We start from the raw sequence: 21,744 nt of genomic DNA on the forward strand, positions 1-21,744 counted from the left end.
GACTGTAAAACTTGTATAACAATTTGATGTATTAGCTAATCATATCCTGGACTAAATCGATTTCGTCACCGCTGTCGCCTTTTTCGTCATCCTTCGAGTAAGACGGCATCATGTATTTAAGACCTCGAATGCAAAGAGCATGTCTCTGGGAGAAAATGTCTTGATGTAACACATTGAGAAGCATGGAACACTAACTAATTTGATATAATAATTTGAAGCATCATTTAGACACATTGTTTGCTTCCGTCACCCTGATTGCCTTTTTCGTCACCCTTTATTTACAACCTCATCATGTATTTTCGACCCCTCTAATATAAACACATGTCTCTTTTATAAATTTCTTGATAAAGCACATTGAGAAGCATGCAGCCCTCAAATCCAAAGTACACGCTTCTTTGATAAAAACGCCTTGATAAAGCGCAATGCGAACCATTCGGCTCTCTGTAGAAAGGTATAAAGAGTGGAGTAGTACTTGAATAAATTTCAGTCCAAATCGATTTCGTCACCGTTGCTGTCTGTTTTCGTCACTCTTTATTTACATCTCCCTGATACAAGTGAGCCCTTTAATCTAAAGCACAATATGCCCCATGGAGAAAACGTCTTGCTGTAGCACAATGAGAACCATGCAACTCTCAGCAAAGTGGTATGACGAGTTGATATATTGCCTAACCACATTTAGGATTAGTAAAATTTCCTCACAGTTGCTGCATTTATCTTCATCCTTTATGTACAACTTTCTTATGTATTTGAGTCCCCATAGCAAAAGCCCATTGGGATACATGCAACTCTGAACAAAATGAACAATTCGACGTATTAGCTAATCATATCGTGGACTGAATCGATTTAGACACCGTTGCTGCCTTATTTCACCACCCTTCATGTACAATTAGTTTCATGTATTTGAGCCCTAGAATGCAAAGCACACGTCACAGGGGGGAACTTCTTGATGCACTATAAAGCACACTGAGAAGCATGCAACTCCGATCATAGTAGTCAAACGATTTGATGTATTATTCAAGCGTTTTGTTGCCTGAATCGATTTCATCAGCGTTCTCCTTTCTTCTTTTATTCGCCCTTTATTTACATCTCATCATGTATATTAGCCCTCTAATCCAAATCACATGTGTCCTGGAAAAAAAAAGAAACTTGTTGATATAGTACATTGAGAGGCATGTAACCCATAGCAAAGTGGTATGATATTGTTTTACCATAGCACATTGTAAGTTGATTCGATTTTGTCACCGTTGCTGCCTTTTTTCGTCACCCTTTCTGTACATTGGTCTGATGCATTTCAGCCCTCTAATTCAAAGCTCATGCCACTTGGAGAGAAATTATTGATATAGCACATTGAGAAGCATGCAATTCTAATCAAAGCGGCAGAATGATTTCATGCCTTCGCTAAGCATATTTTTGGCTGAATCGATTTTGTCACCCTGCTGCCTTATTTCGTCATCCTGTATTTACAACGTCATCAAGTATTTGAGCCTCTAATCCAAAGGGCACGTCTCTTGGATAAGATGTCTTGATTTGGCTCGTTGAGAAGCATGCAACTCTCAGCAATGTTGAATTACGAGTTGATGGATTATTTAAGAATATTGTGGCTGAATCGATTTCGATACCGTGGCCGTCTTCTTTCGTCACCCCTTATTTGAGGTATTTGACCCCTGCAATCCAAAGCAAGTGTGTCTTGGACAAAACGTCTTGATAAAGCGCATTCAGAAGCTTGCTACTCTAAGCAAAGTGGAAAATAAGTTGAGGCATTAGATAAGCACATTGTGGGCTGATTTAATTTCGTCACCGTTGCTGCCTTTTTCTGTCATCCTTGGTTTACAGCTGCATGTCTGATGCATTTGAGTTATGAGAGTGGGAAGGGGCTGATCTATGATTTGGGCCGTATTTCAAAGGGGATTATCAGCACATACACGAGTGCTTTATTTTTGACCTTTTTAGTTTGTGTATGTTTGTCATTATACTTGTCTTTGTGTGTGTCAATGCGTGTGTGTGCACGTGTGTAGGCATGAATACGTGTGCGTGTTTTCGTTCAATTTTTAATGCATAATATTCAACCTTTTATTATTGGTGTCACATCAACGTATTTTGTAACTAAAAGAAGAATATTTCATTTTCTGAATAACGAACCTGATTTTATTATCAGATTAACGATCCTTGAATTGATGCATCCCAGGAATGACACGAAGGAACATAATCATTTCTGAAATCTTGTCAGAAAATACGAGTATAATTTATTTCTGACAGGTCGAATCATGTGAATGTTATTTTAACAACCACGCCTTACCTCTAAACGAGATCTTCCAGGCGAAAATCGAACAAGACTCTTTATAGTCAGGTCGCTAAGTGAAATTACCGTTACACGGCCGATAAAACCACCAAATTTGGAGAGATAACCCCTCAGGACCTACTCATTGATATTTGAGTAGGAGCCCTCTGCAAAATTTTTATTTTCATGGTATAAATGCTGAATTTCATTTTGCAGAAAATTTCGCGGGAATGAAACTTTCGTAAATTTCGAGAGGAGCTAATATCGCAAAATCAAAATGCGCGCGATTCTAAACAATGCATTTGATGCCAGTGGCAATTTGCGGAAGTTTCATGCTGCGAAAAAAGGTCGTCGGCTCCAAGTCACGAACATTTCATGTCAGGAAAATAACACCGTTTTTATGTATCTGAGAGAGTAAAGTAACGAATACGAGGTTCACATTTGTGGTACTTTTTTCATTTTCATGGAACTGGAAAACATCAACCCTATCTTGAATTCCATGATCAACAAAGCATTTGAAACATGGAGGTTGGTGAATTAATTACCGATTTATGAAGAGAAAATGCTGTTGAGTTGTCACATTGTGGCGTAGGTCCCTGCTATTCCCAGTTTAGTTACTTTATAAAAGGGGCTTAGAACGTTTTCTAATGGTAAGGGGAGGGGGAGATCACTGACCCTTGAACACTCCCGCCAACGGTTCGCAGCCCCCTCCTTCCCTCCCTCCCCCCAAAAGAAAAAAAAAAAAACACATTAGAAAACGATCTGCAGCCCCTTTAATATCGGGTCTATGCTTTATGTACATAACTCTGAACTGGCATATGTACATTACACTGTGACACCTCGATAGCATTATTTTCTTCATAAATCGGTAATTAATTCAACCACCTCTATGTTTCAAATGCTTTGTTGATCATGGAATTCAAGATTGGGTTCATGTTTTCCAGCTTCATGAAAAATGAAAAAAGTACCACAAATGTGAACCTCGTTTTCGTTACTTTACTCTCTCAGATACATAAATACGGTGTTATTTTCCCGACATGAAATGTTCGTGACTTGGAGCAGACGGTCTTTTTCGCAGCATGAAACTTCCGCAAATTGCCACTGGCATCAAATGCATTGTTTAGAATCGCGCGCATTTTGATTTTGCGATATCAGCTCCTCGCGAAATTTGCGAAAGTTTCATTTCCGCGAAATTTTCTGCAAAATGAAATTCAGCATTTATACCATGAAAATAAAAATTTTGCAGAGGGCTCCTACTCAAATGTCAATGAGTAGGGCCTGAGGGGTCATCTCTCCAAATTTGGTGCTTTTATCCGCCGTGTAACGGTAATCTCAAAATTTGACGTTGAGCGACCTGACTATTAGCAGAGCCATACGTGTCACTTTTAGCGATTTGGACATGGACACAAATCTTGCGTGTTGTGCCTCAGTTGTGTAATACGTCTTGTGCGTGTGTGTGTGTGTGTGTGTGTGTGTATGTGTGTGTGTGCGTGCGTGTTTGTATGTGTATTTTACCACAGTTGTTAGCTTGTTGATGATACTCAATTTAGCAATACATAATATGCATACAGAATGGCAACAAAGATGTCCTCATATGCATTGTAATAAAATGTGATTCAGATTGAATCGGTTTATCATTACTTGTTGCCAGCACCACGTAGATGGCATCTCGTAATTTTATGATTGCAAAGGATGCACCATAGTTCACCTGTGCCTTTGGCTTTGCAGGAATCTTTTTGTGTCGCAGCTCCTCTTTGTTTTCCCCTTGGACGCCCATGTACCGCGGACGTGTTCTTCCGTGACAGTATGATCACGCGTGAACACGACAGAAAATGCCTGTTTAAAGTCTACGGTGCTCCGATATAGAGATTGATGTCTTGACGGCAGCTTTATTGATGTTAAACAAATATCTTACAAAGTTTGATGCAAAAATATATGGTAACTCAAGGTTAAAAATGATAGAGGGGAGTAATGATATCAGATACATTTCCGAAACGTACAATTAAAGTATATATCAAGTAGACTTTACTGCAATAATTGAAGGTTTGCATTCGGCAGTAATTTGGGCGTAGTTTCCACGTGCAAAACCCTCATAGATTTACAACTGAAGTCAGTTGCACTGATTACCATCATTCTTTTCTATTTGAAGTAAGGTAAAATGTAATACACCTTAAAAAGAATGGAGAAGAGGTGAAAAAATACTGTAGTAAGCTGAAAGAGACAGGCAAACTGTATTTTTATTGAAAGATTATCTGTAGTATACCTAGGAGAGTAGACTAGCATTTCTTCGGGCTCTGCGACGTGTTTTGATTGACATCCGATGCTCAGCCAATAAAACTTCGAGAGTTGACGACTGACAACTGTCATGCCACACCCGGTTCCACGCCTCTATTCGGAGGTTTCTTACTAGACGTATTTTTAGTCAACTTGACTTCCACATCGTCGCGCCCTCTATTGACTGCCAATCACTGATTTAGGCTAAAAATACGTCGCCCGCTAGACTACATTAGGCACGGCGTCTTCACTGTGCGATACGAGGTCCGCGGAGAAGGACAGAAGGGGAAAGGTGTGTGAGAGGATTCTCCCTCTTGGACAGAAGGGAGCTTTGGCATTTCTAGAACTAAATCAGCAATCTAGTGTACACCTTTCTTTTTTTTTTGGGGGGGGGGGGTGGGGGGCATTTGAAAATTATCATATGAGGGAATTTTTATACTTTTATAACTAAAATTCAACGACCTGGTGCAGACTTTTGGTAGAATTCAAAGAAAATTGGCATCTTGTGGTACCAAGAAATGGATTCATTTAGGTGAAACAAAACTCATTTCTTTTATTAGCTGAGGGAAAATGACAACTTTTAGATGAGTATTTGTATTTCGACAAAATACTTCTAAAAGTAACAGCGGTAGAAGTATTAATTTGAAAGCTATGAGTTCTAGGTTCTATAGAATAATCATTGCTTTATAGGCCCCCTTCACACATAAACAAAGACTTGTTACTGACCTCGGCGAAAAGAAAATACTGATGATCATTCACATGTCATCTCAAAACAAAACCTAAATTCTCCATGTTTCAATTGACGACTTTTTCATAGGGCCCTGAATAAGAGTAAATTATCATGATTATCATAACCCCGTCATCGTGATATCCATGTTAACATTATCATTGTTAGAGTTAGAAACACGCACCTGAACCTTCACCCCTCTGAATAATATCTTTCTTTCATTTAATATCATTGTTACTTTTCTTATTTTCATTTCTCTCGTCATAAACATATGGGAATCGCTCGTCAACGCTACTTTCAGGGTGGTTTAAATTCTTTTGAAATTGAGTATCTGAATATAAGAACGACCCAAGTCCATGGAAGTCCATTTCGAGTAAACTTTAAAAAACTTCATATCTTTTTTATTTGTCCAATAATTATTCTATTTAACTGTGATGGGAAGGCAACATTGTATATACAAATTAGAACATATATCATTATAACAATTTACATTTACATTACTTGTGGAGAGGCCATTTTGTGTGATGGACTTGGGTCGTTCTTTGAATCAAATGGACTTGGGTCATTCCATGATTCATATACATGACATTCTGCTATACAGATGAGAGAAGGACGAGAGAGGGCGATATGATATGAAAGTAAAGAATGACCCAAGTCCTTCATTTTTACATTTATATAAGATTTAACTCATTTATTTCAGGCACTTCCGGGGGGTAATTAGGATTTATCAGTTATACACAAGATGAGTCCATGCATAAACAATTTCCCATGTCAAACTGAATTTGGCTAAAAATTGGACTTGGGTCGTTCTTATATTCAGGTCTTCAATTTTGGTTATTCACCGTCACGTGTCAATTTCTGTTTGTAATGTACTTGGGTATTTAGTTGAGTAATGATAAGAATATTGTGCAAGGACATGTCACTGCGTGCCTGTATTTGCTTGAAGCACACTTCAATCTCCACCCATTTTTTTTTTTCTAAACGAGTGATTTTCCATTATGACAAAAGCTTAACAAACACATTCGTTTACTTTCAATATTGTGTGACTGATGGCGTTTACAGATTTTCATTGGGTATATATTCAATGCTGAAGGGATTTTCCCATCCGAGGCTGGTCAAGCATTTTTGTTTTCTTTCAATATTGATGTTAGATACAGAAAAAGAATAAAATTCGGCTCTTCGCTTACCAAGAACTTCTTTGTTTTTTGTTTTGTTTTGTTTTGGTTTTTTTTACGAAAGGTTTTGATGTTCATGATTATATTTTGTATAATTCAATTCTAGCTTAGTTTAACTAAACTTTCGTTCCCATCTTATAATCAAGGATCAATGTGACGTCCATCGGATTAATACTTGTGCGAGCTTTACATATCTTAATGTGATTTGATTTGATTTGATTGATTTCTGCATTTTCACAAAGCAAACAATTTTCGAAATGTAATCAAACATTTGACAAAGGAAGAACATAATTATGAATAATAATGTATAATATACTAATTTATATATTTTTTGTAGTAATACATAAAAACATCTATAATGTTTTATTAGTCAATCACATAATAACGAACAAAATACAGGAGGCTGACGTTTTAAAGCAGAAGCTAGATTTTGATGACAGCCTCGGAGAATAAGTATCATTTACTTTTTGTTGCATATAATCATTTTTTAAATCTTAATATCTTAGTTCTTTATCGGTTCTAACAAATCGTATTTCTTGTTTAAAAAAAAAAAGGGGCACAAAATGAACCCCAAGTTACCCCAAGTAATTACTTTACAATGCTTTATAGGCCCCAAACTCATTTGGGCGAAGATTGGAAGATGGCTTCAGCAACAATCATTTACTCAACCCACAGTCTTTCGTAACAAGGGGTTTTCCCATCGTGATAAAGGCTTGACAAACACATTCGTTTACTTTCAATATTGATGATTGATACCGTTTACAGACTATATATTTTTCATTGGGCATATAAATCTCGTGCTAATGCTTTAGAATATATCATATCTGAGTTCAGCATTTATTGCTTCTAGATGCATTTAGGCCTGTTCCAAGGGATTGTCCTGTCTTAGACTTTGATCTGGACATAACAGGTTATGTGCAAATATGATAAAAGAAAAACAATAGTCTTTTTCACGGAATTTTGGCAAGCCATTTGAACTTGTTTATGACTGGGCAAATGTGGCTGTAAAGAACAATCACCAAACGCGTGGACCTGAGTGGTACCACTACGTAACCATGGTAACCATGAGATTCGATAAGACAATGAACAAAGTTCATAGTCAGAATTCCGCGGTCAGGTGTGAAAATAATCTAAAATATCTATGTACCTGATTGTCTTGGCTTCGGATTTCTGAAGTAGAATAATAAAAAAAAAGAAGCATAATTCATTAAACATGGGGGGGGTTATTTCAATGGGTATGATCACTTTCCACGTGCTCGCACCCATCCCACTCCGGGTTTAGGAATAATTACGTACGTGCGTGTTTCCTATATCTCCGATAAAGGAGCACCAGTGAAGTGACGATATTTGTGTGTGTGTGTGTGTGTGTGTGTGTGTGTGTGTGTGTGCGTGTGTGTGTTGTTGTTGTTGGGGTTTTTTGTACTCTTGAGAAAATCAACAATAAGTTTATGAAATCATAGGGAAATTGATCACACATTTATGTCATGAATCATTTTTGCTTTAGTTCCTTATGAGTTCTCAGTAGATAACTTCTCCCACCTGAACACACACACACACACACACACACACACACAGTTTCTGCTAAGGTCTTACAATGCACCGTCAACCTGCCAATTGACTGCATTATCATTTTTTTTTTCCTGCGGAATGGGTTGGACTTTTTTAGATGAAAATACAACTGTAGTTTTGATATATTTTAAAGAGGGGTTTATCATAAATAAAAAACACAAAGCTTTTGACAGGCTGTAACCTATTTACAAGCTCAACGCACTCCACTCTTCAATTTCATATTCATGATCCTACAATCACTTATGTGTTATCCATTAAGCACTTACAAAAAGTGATAACATTGTGTCATCGCACTTACCTGACACAAACGTTGCAGTCTGAATGACAGACCATTTATTATAGGATTTTAGTTAATTAGGTTTTTTAATGAATATTCTGTTTTAATATTTGTACCGAGCGAAATTACGTCGAGTAAGATCAAATTTGAGGGATGTAAGATACTCCCTTTTTCTGTTGTTAGGATAGAGACTAATGAGCGCCCTCGTGTTGATGGTGACCAGTCAAAAAAGTACATCAAGATTTCCATACCTATTTCAAAACATTATCTGCTTATGTTCAGATGATTGATATCATTACATTGATTACACAAATACAATTTTCACTACTATGTGCAACAGTCTCATCCAATGGGCTTTTTCCTTTTTTCTTTGGTGCGATAAACCAACAGAGGGCGCAAATTTTCTGATGCAATAATCGTGAGACTGCACGCCCAATCATCTCGCGTATCGCAGTCTGTTCTCCAAACTTCGGGTGTCACGCCCTTTTACGGCTTGTCGCGTACACTGAATCACCGCTACGAGTAAAAGAGTCCAGAAGCTAGACTACATGTTGTACAGGGGCGGATCGGGGGAGGGGGGGGGGGGGGGTTGCAAAATTAAAGGGGAGCACGCCCCCTTTATTTTTTCATTTCTATTTCTTTTGCTTTATCGAAAAATTTAGGGGCGCGCGCCCCAGATTCGCCACTGCGTGTGTGAACTGTCGTGATTACTACGAGGCAAGATTTATGTACTGCACTTGTGCTGCATTGTAGTTTTTGGGCTTGCGTAGAGGCAACTCACAAGTAAACTAATCTTGATGTCAACATCTGTTTTCACTGAGCTAAACAATGACATTTTTTGGTGAAATAGTTGAAGCGAGTGTGTTGCCCTAACAGCTCACTAGCAATGTGTATGTACATTGCACCAACGTACACGTAATGATCAAAATACAAAGAACTTACAGGATAATTTACTATGAAAAGTAAAATGCTACTGACATTAGTGTGAAATTTTGACAACATGCCCTGGCATGTTAAATGTATTATTCCACAAAAGTATCTAACATGGCAATGCATTGGTCATAAATTTAAGCAACAAATCCAATCTAATGCACAAACGTAAGTGTATAATTATAGTTGCAAAATACATCATGGGCTTTTACACCGATCCATCCAAATGTACACAGCATACCTGATTACTTGTTTAGTCGATGGAGTATCACATTTTTAAAGCAATTACACAAACTTCTTTCTCTCAAAATGTAATGATGGGCATCACTAAAAGAGAGAGAGAAAAAAATATTTATGGTCCACTATACAATAGACACAGGATACTTGGCAATTTATCTTCCCGAAATCAACTTACGGCACCGGCAAACAAAAATATGACCTGAGTAACATGTCCTGCGAACTATACAGTAATAAAGATAATGTAGTCTTTGAATGCGCCATGTCTGTTACACAATGGCACTCCTGTTACAGCAAGGTAAAGGCCTCCTCTCACATTGCTTCATTCAGGAAAAGACCAAAAAAAAAAAAAAAACACATACAGTTACTGGAACAAAAAAAAAAGTTTTGAGTTCTTTCTTGAACTTAGGGAATGAGGTCTTCATTCTAAATTTCAAAGGCAATGAGTTCCAGACAGAAGAGCCAGACTGGGTGAAAGCTCTGTTTGAGTTTAATTGAATTGAATTGAATTGAATTGAATTGAATTGAATTGAATTGAATTGAATTGAATTGAATTGAATTGAATTAAATTGAATTGCATTGCATTGCACTGAATTGAACTGAATTGAATTGAATTGAATTGAATTGAATTGCATTGCATTGCACTGAATTGAATTGAATTGAATTGAATTGAATTGCACTGAATTGAACTGAATTGAATTGAATTGAATTGACTTGAATTGAACTGAATGTCTTGTTTTCCACAATGTGAATGTGGAAATGTGCCTTCCACCAGCGTTCATGCAGGAGATACACACAGACAGCAATCTATTGTTCAAAGAACAACATATGCGTGACGAATTACAAATAACATTAAACAAAAATATTTTGCAATGATTGTTTCAGAAAATAGAAATAGTAACCGTTATATTCATAATACATCTTACGTATATGTCATTTAATTTAATGGTTTAAATCAATTCCATAACCATAATAATTATCACCAAAAGTTCAATCTTCATAGTATAATTAAATCTAATTATGTTAATTTAGATATATAGAGAAGATATATTATATCTTCTCTATATATCTAAATTAACATAATTATTATAATAATTATTTTAATCAAAATATAACACATTATAATTGCAACATTACAGTACAATACAACAAACAAACAAACATTAATCATTTATTTATTAACATGAAATTCCCCGTTGACATAACCGTTAAACATTAAACGCAATCATAACAACCGTCACAACACAGTGCAACAAACAAAGAAACGAACCTCAACTATTAATTCATGAAGAGAATTCCCTGATGGCATGGCGATTGATCCATGTTGCCCCATGAATGATGGGTGCGGGGAACTCGAAGGGTATGAGCAAAAGATGGGCGCAATTTGTGTTGAGACATCAGGAAAACTGCTGCTTGATCTAATCCCATTTTACCTTATTCCCATGTAGTCTCATCCCATAATGGTCTAATCCCATTTCTTCTGCAGCCTGTTCGTCTAAAAGCCATGACAGTTTGGCCTTATTGCCACTTAGTCTTGCCTATATCACTATTTCGTCCAATTACCAATTACACTATGTCCATTTTGTCTGATATCCAATAATATTTGTGATTGGTCTGCAATCAGCCAATAAGTCTATCTGCCAGATTGTCTAATCGCCTATTTATCTTTTAAACATTCGTTCGTATTTTTCCTCATTCGTACAATATTACTTATTTTGTCTAATTACCAGTTCGACTAATAAGCACTTGGGCTCCATCCACTTTGGTTAGTAGGCTTATCCACACAGACAATTGATCACTTTTAATAGTCTTATTACCATTCAGCTAAGTTGCATTTAGTCTCGGTACGGTAGGCATATTGAGACATATTAACAACTTTGAAGTGATCGTATCTGAGGCGCAGAGTTACGTTTTTCCCGTAGTTCGCGCAAACGCTGTCTCAATCACCGATCTTCAGGATAATCCTAGCAGAAATAGTATGATCGATGACGTCATTTACAACGGTTTTTATAGCCCGTAAGCTCTGACCCCAAATTCCACAGTCCCTTGCCCGTCGATATAGAGATCCGATTTTTTTTTCTTTTTTCCTTTTTAAAGTATCAGTGCTGTTGTCATTTTGTAATCACTGTCGGTTTGTGATATCACTTATATATATGGGTGAGAATTTTTGAACGATGTACAATTGCCAATTTTCGCACCTTATGACATTCTTTCCCTTAGAACACGCGAGGATGATCTAAGAAACCAGATTTTTTCATGTCATCTCAAAGATTGGTAAATTTCCTTTCAGGAAATGTATGGTTTGGTTGACTTTTGCCTGATATTTTTCATTTGACAAGGACTTAAAGCGTAAAAATACGGTAAAAACGTTATTTTCACTAAGATTTTTGTTTTTCAAACTAATGATGTGCCTTTTTATAGTACGTGGCATCTAATATCTGACCATGTTCTGGATCTGACATATCATGGGTATGTACCACAAAATTATAAGAACTTTATGAGCACGTATGAAATTATAGAGAACAATTGAAATATCAAAGCCCTAAACAGACGAACGTCCGTTATGCTTTTATTTCTACCGCTGCTGCAAATTCTACTTTGTTGTCCCAACTGTAATGTATACGAAAATTTGGTGTTTCACCTGATGAACATATCCTGCAAAAATTGTACGTCTGCTGGCTGTACATGGGACGTACATTCTTTTATACAAAATTATACTCAGTTTTCGTCACGGACGTGCTTCCGCTATGTTCTAATAAAGATCATAGCCCATTAAACGTTATTGGCGATATTGTTCTGAGTCGTAATCAACTAAGATCTAGCCACACGATGATATGTTTGCTTTGAGTTTCTGTCCATCCTTTGTCAAATAGGTACCGAAATTATATTTTTAGACGAACCTCCGAGAAAAAAAGAACGTCCGTGACAATTAAAACGTTTTCGAGTGGGACACCATCTTGCTCTGATGGCGAAGCTACATTTTACCTTTGGCTCTCTAGCCAAGGAGCTGCATGTCATTTTTGGAGCGGACTGAGGCTCGTCCGCAGTTATTGGACCATGCAATTTACCGAAAACCAAGCAAAAAATTAATATTTTCTCTGAAAATTCACCTCCTGATCCCCCTCTGAGCAATACATATGTTGTTAGGATGTCAAATTTCTTATAATTTGCATTTACAATACCTTTTCAAATTTTTGAAAGAGTTAGGAAGGCTAGGTACTCTCTGCCGATTAGTTATCCGTCCTGGAACATGACCCTAGTAGTAGAACGAACGTCCGTGACAATTCCAGCGAACGTCCGTGACGTATGCAATCCCACCGATAGGGATAACTTGTACCAAAAGTGTCCTGTATTCTTTAAAACTTTTGGCTCCAATAGCGACAAATAAAGTTTTACAAAGTAAACAATGAGTTTAGAGCAGTAGTTTCAGAATTTTTAAGGCGTTATGTGATCATGATGAACAAACAGTTGAAAAATTACTCACAATTTTACACTTGTTTTCCCTCTAGTTATACAAAAACAGCTTAACACTGAAAACAAAGTTATAGGAAAATGGAATTTTGCATAATCTGTAATTTCTGTGCATTTAAATTTCTTTCTAATGAGGTTCTGGAGACAATTTGTACTGTTACAGGTTCTGAGAGTTTCGCTCACGGACGTTCTGTCCGAGAAAGGAAATTTCTGATAATTACAAATATATCACTGCACATCAAGTTAATGTTACTTGAAAATATTACCAAATCACCGAGTCGCTCATACCCAAAAGTGGATAACGTTCAGCACTCAATTTACCTGTAATAACAAACGGAAAACGTTTTGGTCACGGATGTTCGTTGGTAGAATAAGTCAATGGATTACATAGTAGGAGAAAGAAGAACAGTGCCACTTTTTAGTGACAGATGCTCCAAGTGTTTATCTTTTGAGTATGGTAGCTGCCCTCTCAAACAGAACACATCCAGTTTTGGTCTCCATAACGGACGTTCGCTGTAATTGTCATGCTATTAAATGCCTTAATTCATTCTTATTTTTCTCTTCACGACGATTTTTCTCTCATTCCCTAAGTAGCCTGAACATGCTGCGACCAAACAGAAAACAAAAATAAAACAAAACAAAACAAATCCGAAAAGTGCTACGCAATCACATTCAGGATAATGACGGAAGAAGTCTGTAATGGGCATGTGTTGAAGAAGAAACGGAAAAGTTTCAAAAGGACGTGGAAGCAGTTGAATGAAAATGAGAAGAAACAGAGAAGGGATCGAGCTCCAACACACAGAGAAAAGAATTGCCAGTGCACTCCTGTTATACCAAATTCCTCTGGAGAAGTTTTTTTGGTTTGTTTATTTTTTCATTCATCGAAATGCCGTCACAAGCGAACAAAAATAATGCAGTATGCAATTATTGTCTGATGAAAACACGCAAATCCTCCACTTATCATGACATGGTGTTTTTTCTATACTCATCAATGAAAAGCACTGTTAATTTGTAATTCTTTGCAAGATTTTTTTTTTTCATTTTACATTTAAGAGACAGAGAGATCGTCAATAATTTGTTTGTGCTTTTGTGCTTTAATACTTTGAAAACACATGCTAAAAAAGTAATGATTAAGAATAGGTTTAAGGTTGCACTTTGATACGTTCGCTCTTCCAAAGATTCGTTACTCCGAATGTCCAAAGGTTTGTTTTTTCAGAAAATGAAAAAAAAATTGTAGTTAATCCAGGAGGTTTCTTATCAAAAATGTTCTTATTCCGAAAGTTTGTTAATCCGAAAATGAAATATTAAGGATCATTATTTTTAGATCCGTTCTTCTAAAAGTGGAATGGGCCTGATATTCGTTTAGGTGAAAACGGTTATCATGAGGTTTTGAAATTAGAGGATTTGGTTGTTAACTTGTTTCTCAACATTTGGATAAGCGAAGCTGATTTTTCATGTTCCAATTAATAAACCTTTCGATTAACCTTCGGAGATTCCTATCATTTACCGAATAAAAAAGCTTCATGATTATACGAACTCTGTCAATTTTCGGATTGACAAACTGTCTGAATAAACAGCCTCCTAAATGACGCGCTACAAAATGTTTGTTATAACAAACCATATTGTATAATATCGAAGTCACAAACATCCATCCAAATTATAAGGACTTATTGTGTCTTGTTATGACGAAACTTCGCATTATCGAACATAATAATCATTTCTGACTAATATAATAACACAAATTCTCCTCGGTAACAGTGTGTAACACAAGAAGCAAACGCAGAGGGATTTCTTCCTAACGTATTCGTTTGCCCTCCCCAGGTAAACTTCGTATTTCTATAACGGAGTACATTTCTTTTGTTTTTGTATGTTAATTCTTTGTCATATTTAGCTGTGACCATGTTCATTATAAGCAAATCTTGCATTGGAGACTTTAGATAACAGATTTAGGACCTGAATCTTTACTTCGTGGTAACGAAATTTTGATAAATCTATTCGTTTTCAAGGATGGACTACGTCACTGAGATTACACGTACGTTTGTACGTTCATTTACGAGAGATGGCAAAATTGTTTTCTTTGATTCCTCAGTATGAGAAGATAAACAAGCTTTTATAGTTGAGAATTGGTAATATCTATTCAGGATTTTGTAGAGGAGTTTGTTCTCGACATGAAATTGGTGTTTGTTGTGAGTAGAAAGCGTTTCCAACTCAAGAGAGCTGCATTGTTCAATATCTTGTTTGTTCCGAACGTCCGTGAGCTATATGCGAACCTCCGTGATGAAAACTATGCTATGTTTGTTGGGCTATAGAGACTGCCTAGATCCGATACATCTTAAAAACGGTATGTTATTATTTGGGAGTGGGATTAAAGTATGGGATAGTGAAATAAGAGGTCAAAATATTGAGTTTCTGTAACATGCGCGTAAAGTGGAGAAAGTGTTTAGCGGAAGAGCAATATTTTAACAGAAATGACGAATTTGCTTAAATCATCAGTTGTCTATCATTACGTACAGGTTAAGAGTACAAGCTTAATATTCTGCCAACACGTACACATGTCCCTTAAGATATTTCGTTACGATTTTCAACTGAATCAGATCTTTGCAAACTATGTTAAATGGTATTCAAATGTATATGCAGTACTATTCCTCACGGACGCTCGCTACTCTGGACATGGTAAACTTCCGCGGTGAATAAAAACTTGTTCCTCTGGGAAAATCCCAGTATAATTGGGTTCATATTAAAGCTTGAGTTATACTCTTTCAGGTAAGATAAATGATTTGGAGAATTTCCTACTTTTTAAATTTCGCCTTGTTTTGGCTCAATTGTACATCGATCAAAATTCTGACCCATATAGTTCTATAATGAATGCAACAATGATTTTTTTTTTGTCTTGTCATTCTGGGTATCTTGACTATCACAAACGAGCTGTTATATGAAGTGCGTGTTTTCTAAAGCATAATGGCGGCAAATCTCAGAGATTAGATTTGAAAATGATCATGTGGGCGAGTTCTTCTCCATAAAAAGATTATAATGTCAATAAAAGTTTATTAGGTAATGTTTTATGCTCCTTAGACATTAGATCAAGAGAATGTGAAATACTGTGGGTGGTAATATCTATATAAAAATTGAAATATGAAGAGTCAGGTTGTCCTGGGGCATAGTGGCACAGTGCCGTATATAAAGATACGACACTGATGGTGGAAAAGAATCCCGACTCCCAATCAGAGGACCCTACTTCGAATCCCGCCCAGTGCTTAAGTCCTTGGACAAGATGTTTTTACCCACCTCGTCCCTCTCGACCCAGGTGTATAAATGGGTACCTGGCAACGCTAGGCCTAATAATAATTGAACACTGAAGAGGCTACCCTTACTAATATTATTATTATGATGATGATGATGATGTTTATTATTATTTTTATTCGTGTTATTATTATTATAATCATTATCATTATTATTATTATTATTATTATTGCTATCATTATCACTATAATTGTAATAATAATAATAATTACTATTATTATTATTATCATCATTATTATTGTTACTATCATTATTATAAGCATCATCATCATATCGACAATGATATTATATAAATTACTTCACCACATGTACATGACGTATTGACGACAAACATAGCCGACAGAGTAAAACTAAGTGAAGGTAACAGTTTGCAACACTCACAGAACATTGTTCTTCGCTGTGAAAAATGTTTACCCAGTATGCAAAAAAAAGAACATTTAAGAAAGGATAGAGCTGTCCAGAGTAACAGAGTACGTAGAAATCAGTTCAAACAGTACACACAATGTGAGAATTAAAACTTCAATAATGATACCATAAAAATGTCAGAGCTTTCCCAGAGCAGCATTCAAATTAAGGGTGTTATGTGAATATCCTATCAAAGGTATGGAGAATGGATATAACTCTGAAAAATATTCATTGCCCTAAAGAAATGTTGAAAATATCACACGCATCACTATGATTATAAAAATGACTGATGCATTAAAGATTACATCATAATACTTTGCCGGATTTTGTTGACTTGCAAAAAGCGTTTGACCTCGTAGAGCACAAAACCATTACAAGAAAGTTGTCATAAATAGATATTGACCGTCAACACCTCATAATCAACCAAAAAAAAGGGGGTAAATTCCTTATTTTTTGCTTTGACGTAAAAACTAACCTGAAATGGTCGAATTCGGGGCAGACTGCGATATTTCATCGAACAATATTATGTAAAAGGGTATACTATGAGAAAGTATTACTTCTATTCTTCAAGTATGATGAAATACAGAAGCATAACGAGTAACTCCATCAAGTATTTAAAACAGTACATGTAACATTATATTCACAAAAATTCGCAAAACATATTACTCTTTGGGTAAAAACGTCTGAATGTAGCAAGTTATAATTAGTGAAAGTAAGGCATTTACAATTAGAAATTAGAAAATGCCATGATATTTGAAGTAAAAAGACGGAGCAAAATAAACTGAAGTATTGTCTTCATCTGCAAAGAAACCTTTATTTTACCAAGCACTATAACGCTCATGACTGTAGACGAATATTCACTGATGTAGAAGAGAAACTATTTGAATCTAACTTCCGCCTGATGATAGAAAAGGTCCCTCCTAGCTTTTGAAATATCTTGCAGGACTAGACGATATTGTTGCAGTAATATTTAAAGCTCGTTATATTCAATATTTTTTGCCGACTCATTTGTATGAATGGTACACTATGACATATTTCTACATTCTGTTCCCCCTTTTCTTCCTCTCTTTTTTATATTTCTAAATCATTCCTTGTTAGATATGCTGTATTCCTCTATGTATGATTTTAACAGAAATATCAATAAACAGTCAAACTTAAATTCAAAGACTACAGTGCATAAGGCAAAAGCATTACAGACTTATGTAATCTTTTTTTTTTTACCCTTTATTGCAAAAGCTTGGACAAAATTTATCTGACGATGTAGAGTATCGTATGTGTTGCTTTAGCTCTAATAAATATTTATCCATTAATATTCTCCCTGCCATCCATGTGTATCTTTACTTCTAAGCTATTCTTTCTTTTAACCTCAGCATTAGAATATTTTTTTAATGTTTTCGTTCATTTAGTTCATTCATGTATTCTTTAATTTTGTTCTGTATCCATTAAATTGTATTTGTAAAACTGTTTTCGTCCAGAATCATGGGGGAGACGAAGGAGAAGAAGGAGAGCACCACCGCCACCACCTCCACCAGGTAAGTTACTGCCCCCCCCCCCCCCGGCCTAAATGCATATTATATCATAACATATTGCACATTTGGAAAAGCCAGTAAGCTCTGTTGCGTGCTTTTAAACGATGGCCTACTATAATTCGTTTTTCCACAGTTTTCTTTTTCACTACCTGCATTCAATGGGCATTGGAGAAACTGAAAAATGAAGTCTAAGATTTAAAGTCATCATTTACCATTTGCAGATGAAACAAAAACCCAGCTTTAGCAGAGGCCGCGGAAGGTTTTGCAGTGTGGAGGGGCTGCGGGACGGGGGGGGGGGGGAGTCAAGGTCAAGACCCCCTTCTACCCGCTTAGACGGGAAGAAAGTGAGCCCCCCCCCCCCCCCGGTTCCGCGGTCCCTGTTTAGTGCTTTAAAAGAGTTCTATTAGAATTCTAAAATAGTTCTAAAATGAATCAGTAATAGAACCAAATAATTAAAACCAAAGATTAATCATCATAATTATTCAGTGTTAAGTATTGGCAAAGGTACAAAATGTGAACAATTGTAATGAAATTGTTTCTAGATAAAATCATCTACAGTTACGGTATAATAAGAAAACTTGTGATATTTCTTTTGAGGGCTTTATTTTCACATGGCAGGATGTTTTGTAATATAATTGACCTACACATATGCATCAAATGGGATGACTAGAACATTATTTTTCTTTGTAAATCAATGCTCCCAATGGTGAACCATGCGTTTAATTTATCGTAGATAAACAAAGGTTTCATTAAGTCCATAAATACCACGCACCAGCTTCATAATCATCGTGTGCATAACACACTGGTGCTTCAAAACTTATCACACACACACAAAAAAAAAAAAAAAACAGCGTGTAGTCTGATCTAAACTCTTTGAATTATTACAGGGGTGCACGTTTAAGTGTCTTTAAAGGCCACAAAGAATGACGGATTACAAAATTAACTTGTAGGCCAACTGAAATTTTGTTCTCAACAGACAGGACCGCGCCTAGATTTAATGTGGGTTGTCCAGTGAATTTGGGGACAATTACTGCTACCTCGGTGCCGGTGAGAGTGAGATGGAACGAACCTACCGCTTCGGATACAAAGTCGCCCCCTGTCACCGTTGCGTAAGAGTCGACTTGAAGACTTTCGATCACTAAAAAAAAATAGTTCTTTCTGGAATCTACCACATGTCTGTAAAGAGATATTTCAATGAGTAGGGGAATCTGATACGAAGCACAAAACAAAGTGATGCTGTCTGCCAGATTTATGAGAAATCTGACAAGCCGGAGTTGATTAGGCCTACAGTTAACGCCTGAGAGCACAAACAAATTTAGACATGAAAATGCTTCAGTTGTAATCAAACAAATTTGGTCATTTCAAGATCTTGTTCATATGAACAAACTCATCATTTTATGATTTGAACACACACACACACATAATAACGTAACATAACATTCACCCCGGTGTGAAACACATTGGGAGATCTCAAGTTCGGTGTCGTTAGCGATTTACGTGTTTGTTTTGTTTTGTTTTGTTTTGTTTGTTTTTCTCATTGGCCATCACTAGCCCCTGGGTATTATCACCTTTGTCATTTCAAGTTCGGTACTGGTGTTATATTGCTGGGCGAGACCAACGTTCACGTCCATAAGTATCTGCACGTATAATGTGCGAAGTCTGGACTAATGCAATGATCGCCCACGTAACGAACACGAACACTCCAGACATGGCTAAAGAAATCTGAGCCGGAAGCAAACTAAGATCGTTGTGTTGAAAAAAAAAAGAAGAAAAGGGTTGAAATTTGTGGGATTTTAATATGTCTTCCTCGTATATGTCTAAAACGAAGCTCTGTACGAGTATTTTTCTTCCTACTCCCGGATACGTTTACAACAGTTTACTGATTTATTGTGGTTATTTCATTTCTGATGGCTAGGAGAATAAAAAGATGTTCATGTTAGTATCAATATTTCCTTTATCACGTCTTCCCTCGTATCTTCTTGAAGATCCAAGATCCAAACGTAGACTTTTTCCAATTATTTAGATTGCATTATTGCACTTTGTCAGCATTGTTAAAACAGCTGTTCAATAGCCTGCAGGGTGGGGTTTGATTGTTTTTATTGTTTGCCTTCCTCATCAGTATTTGAGTAGAACCTGCTGTTTCCACGGATATTCTTGTTTATTCTTTTCGTTTTCTATATTTTGGTCATCTATTCCATCCGGCCCCTTATCTCGATTTTTACACTTCAAAATTGAGACCTACGCTTAACAAGCTTGCTTGATCAGAGTTTTCCATCATATTTCTTCAGTTTTTTATACATAGAGCCCAAAAAATAAGTTGCATTAATTATAATCATGTTGTATATTTCTTAAAATCTGTTGTGCATTCTAGCCGGGTATCATGTATCATATCACTTTGTAATATCTGATTATAGTGTTTTCATTGAGAAATATGAAAATACATTGAAATTGACGTGCATGGACCATCTATAAAGACTTCATTAAAGGTAGCGCAATGTTGGTCAGAGGGCATGGACATAATTGCCACGACTACAAAAAAAAACAAACCACAACAACAACAAACAAAGGCTGATTTACTTCTCATCCCAACATCATCATTTGCGAAAACTTTGATATTAGAGAAATTATCTTCGTGACTTCCCATTAGGCCTTCACGTATTAATGAAGTTGTGATTTGAGTTGAAGATCTCAGTCTGCCTCTAGCAATAATTATTTCAGGACGATAATATTCAACCCTACCCTGCTGTCATGAAATCATTTAGAAATGTTTACTCAGCAATCACACAAATATCGTTTTACACTCTGGTTTCCAAGGTTTACCAAAGTTTACGTGGTATTTCCTCCGCATAACCTCATCTCAACATGCCGATATTTTTCCATATTGGAATTAACGTGCGCTTTCATTTAAGTTGTGGATTATTCAAATAGTACCGTTTTCCTGTGGTGTACGTGCATTGCTAGTGTGTGTATATAGATAGATACAGGTAGGTTCTTCGACAAAGTCCAAGACTCTCTAAATTGCCCCCCCCCCCAATCCAAAAATATGACTATACCAACTTATATGTATGTATAACGTTATAATATAATAATATATATATATGTATTATATATATATATATATATATATATATATAATATATGTATTATTTATATATATATGTGACCGTGCACCTCAAAACGAACATAAAGTCGCACACACTGATTTTGCGTGAGGACTGAAAATAAGTGAAATGGGTCAACCTAGCCGAACTTGACTTTTTCATATTTTCTGAAAGAGCGGGTCTTCTTTTACATTATGCTAAAATTTGGTATCATAAAACGGGCTGGAAAATGTATTTTTTTAGCAGTTTATCTCGAACATTTTTGGTAGAATAGTGTGATTAGGTGTGTCTTTAGAATCCCTTTTTCATTTCTGAAAAACCTTGTCCATACTCTTCACTTTCAACTCTAATAACTTTTGAAAAGGTAGTGCTACTGCTTTGAAAGTTGGCATTAATTATGGACAGAATGTGTTAATGAGGCATGCTTAATTTCAGTGTAATCTGATAATCTCTTCATTGTCGTTACTCTGG

The 21,744-nt window shown here is 36.2% G+C and overlaps 1 protein-coding gene across 1 annotated transcript in view; it reads left to right on the top strand.

Annotated features, from left to right (window-relative positions):
- The first annotated feature begins 9,743 nt into the window (after window positions 1-9,743).
- LOC140243626 (uncharacterized) overlaps window positions 9,744-21,744 on the top strand; it is an 85,614-nt gene continuing 73,613 nt past the window's right edge. Inside the window, 3 exon segments of the mRNA XM_072323291.1 lie at window positions 9,744-9,765; window positions 18,119-18,175; window positions 19,149-19,281. Of these exon segments, the coding sequence (XP_072179392.1) occupies window positions 9,744-9,765; window positions 18,119-18,175; window positions 19,149-19,281 (212 nt within the window).

Source organism: Diadema setosum, chromosome 20, assembly GCF_964275005.1.
Source record: "Diadema setosum chromosome 20, eeDiaSeto1, whole genome shotgun sequence".
In the NCBI taxonomy this organism is placed as follows: Eukaryota; Metazoa; Echinodermata; class Echinoidea; order Diadematoida; family Diadematidae; genus Diadema; species Diadema setosum.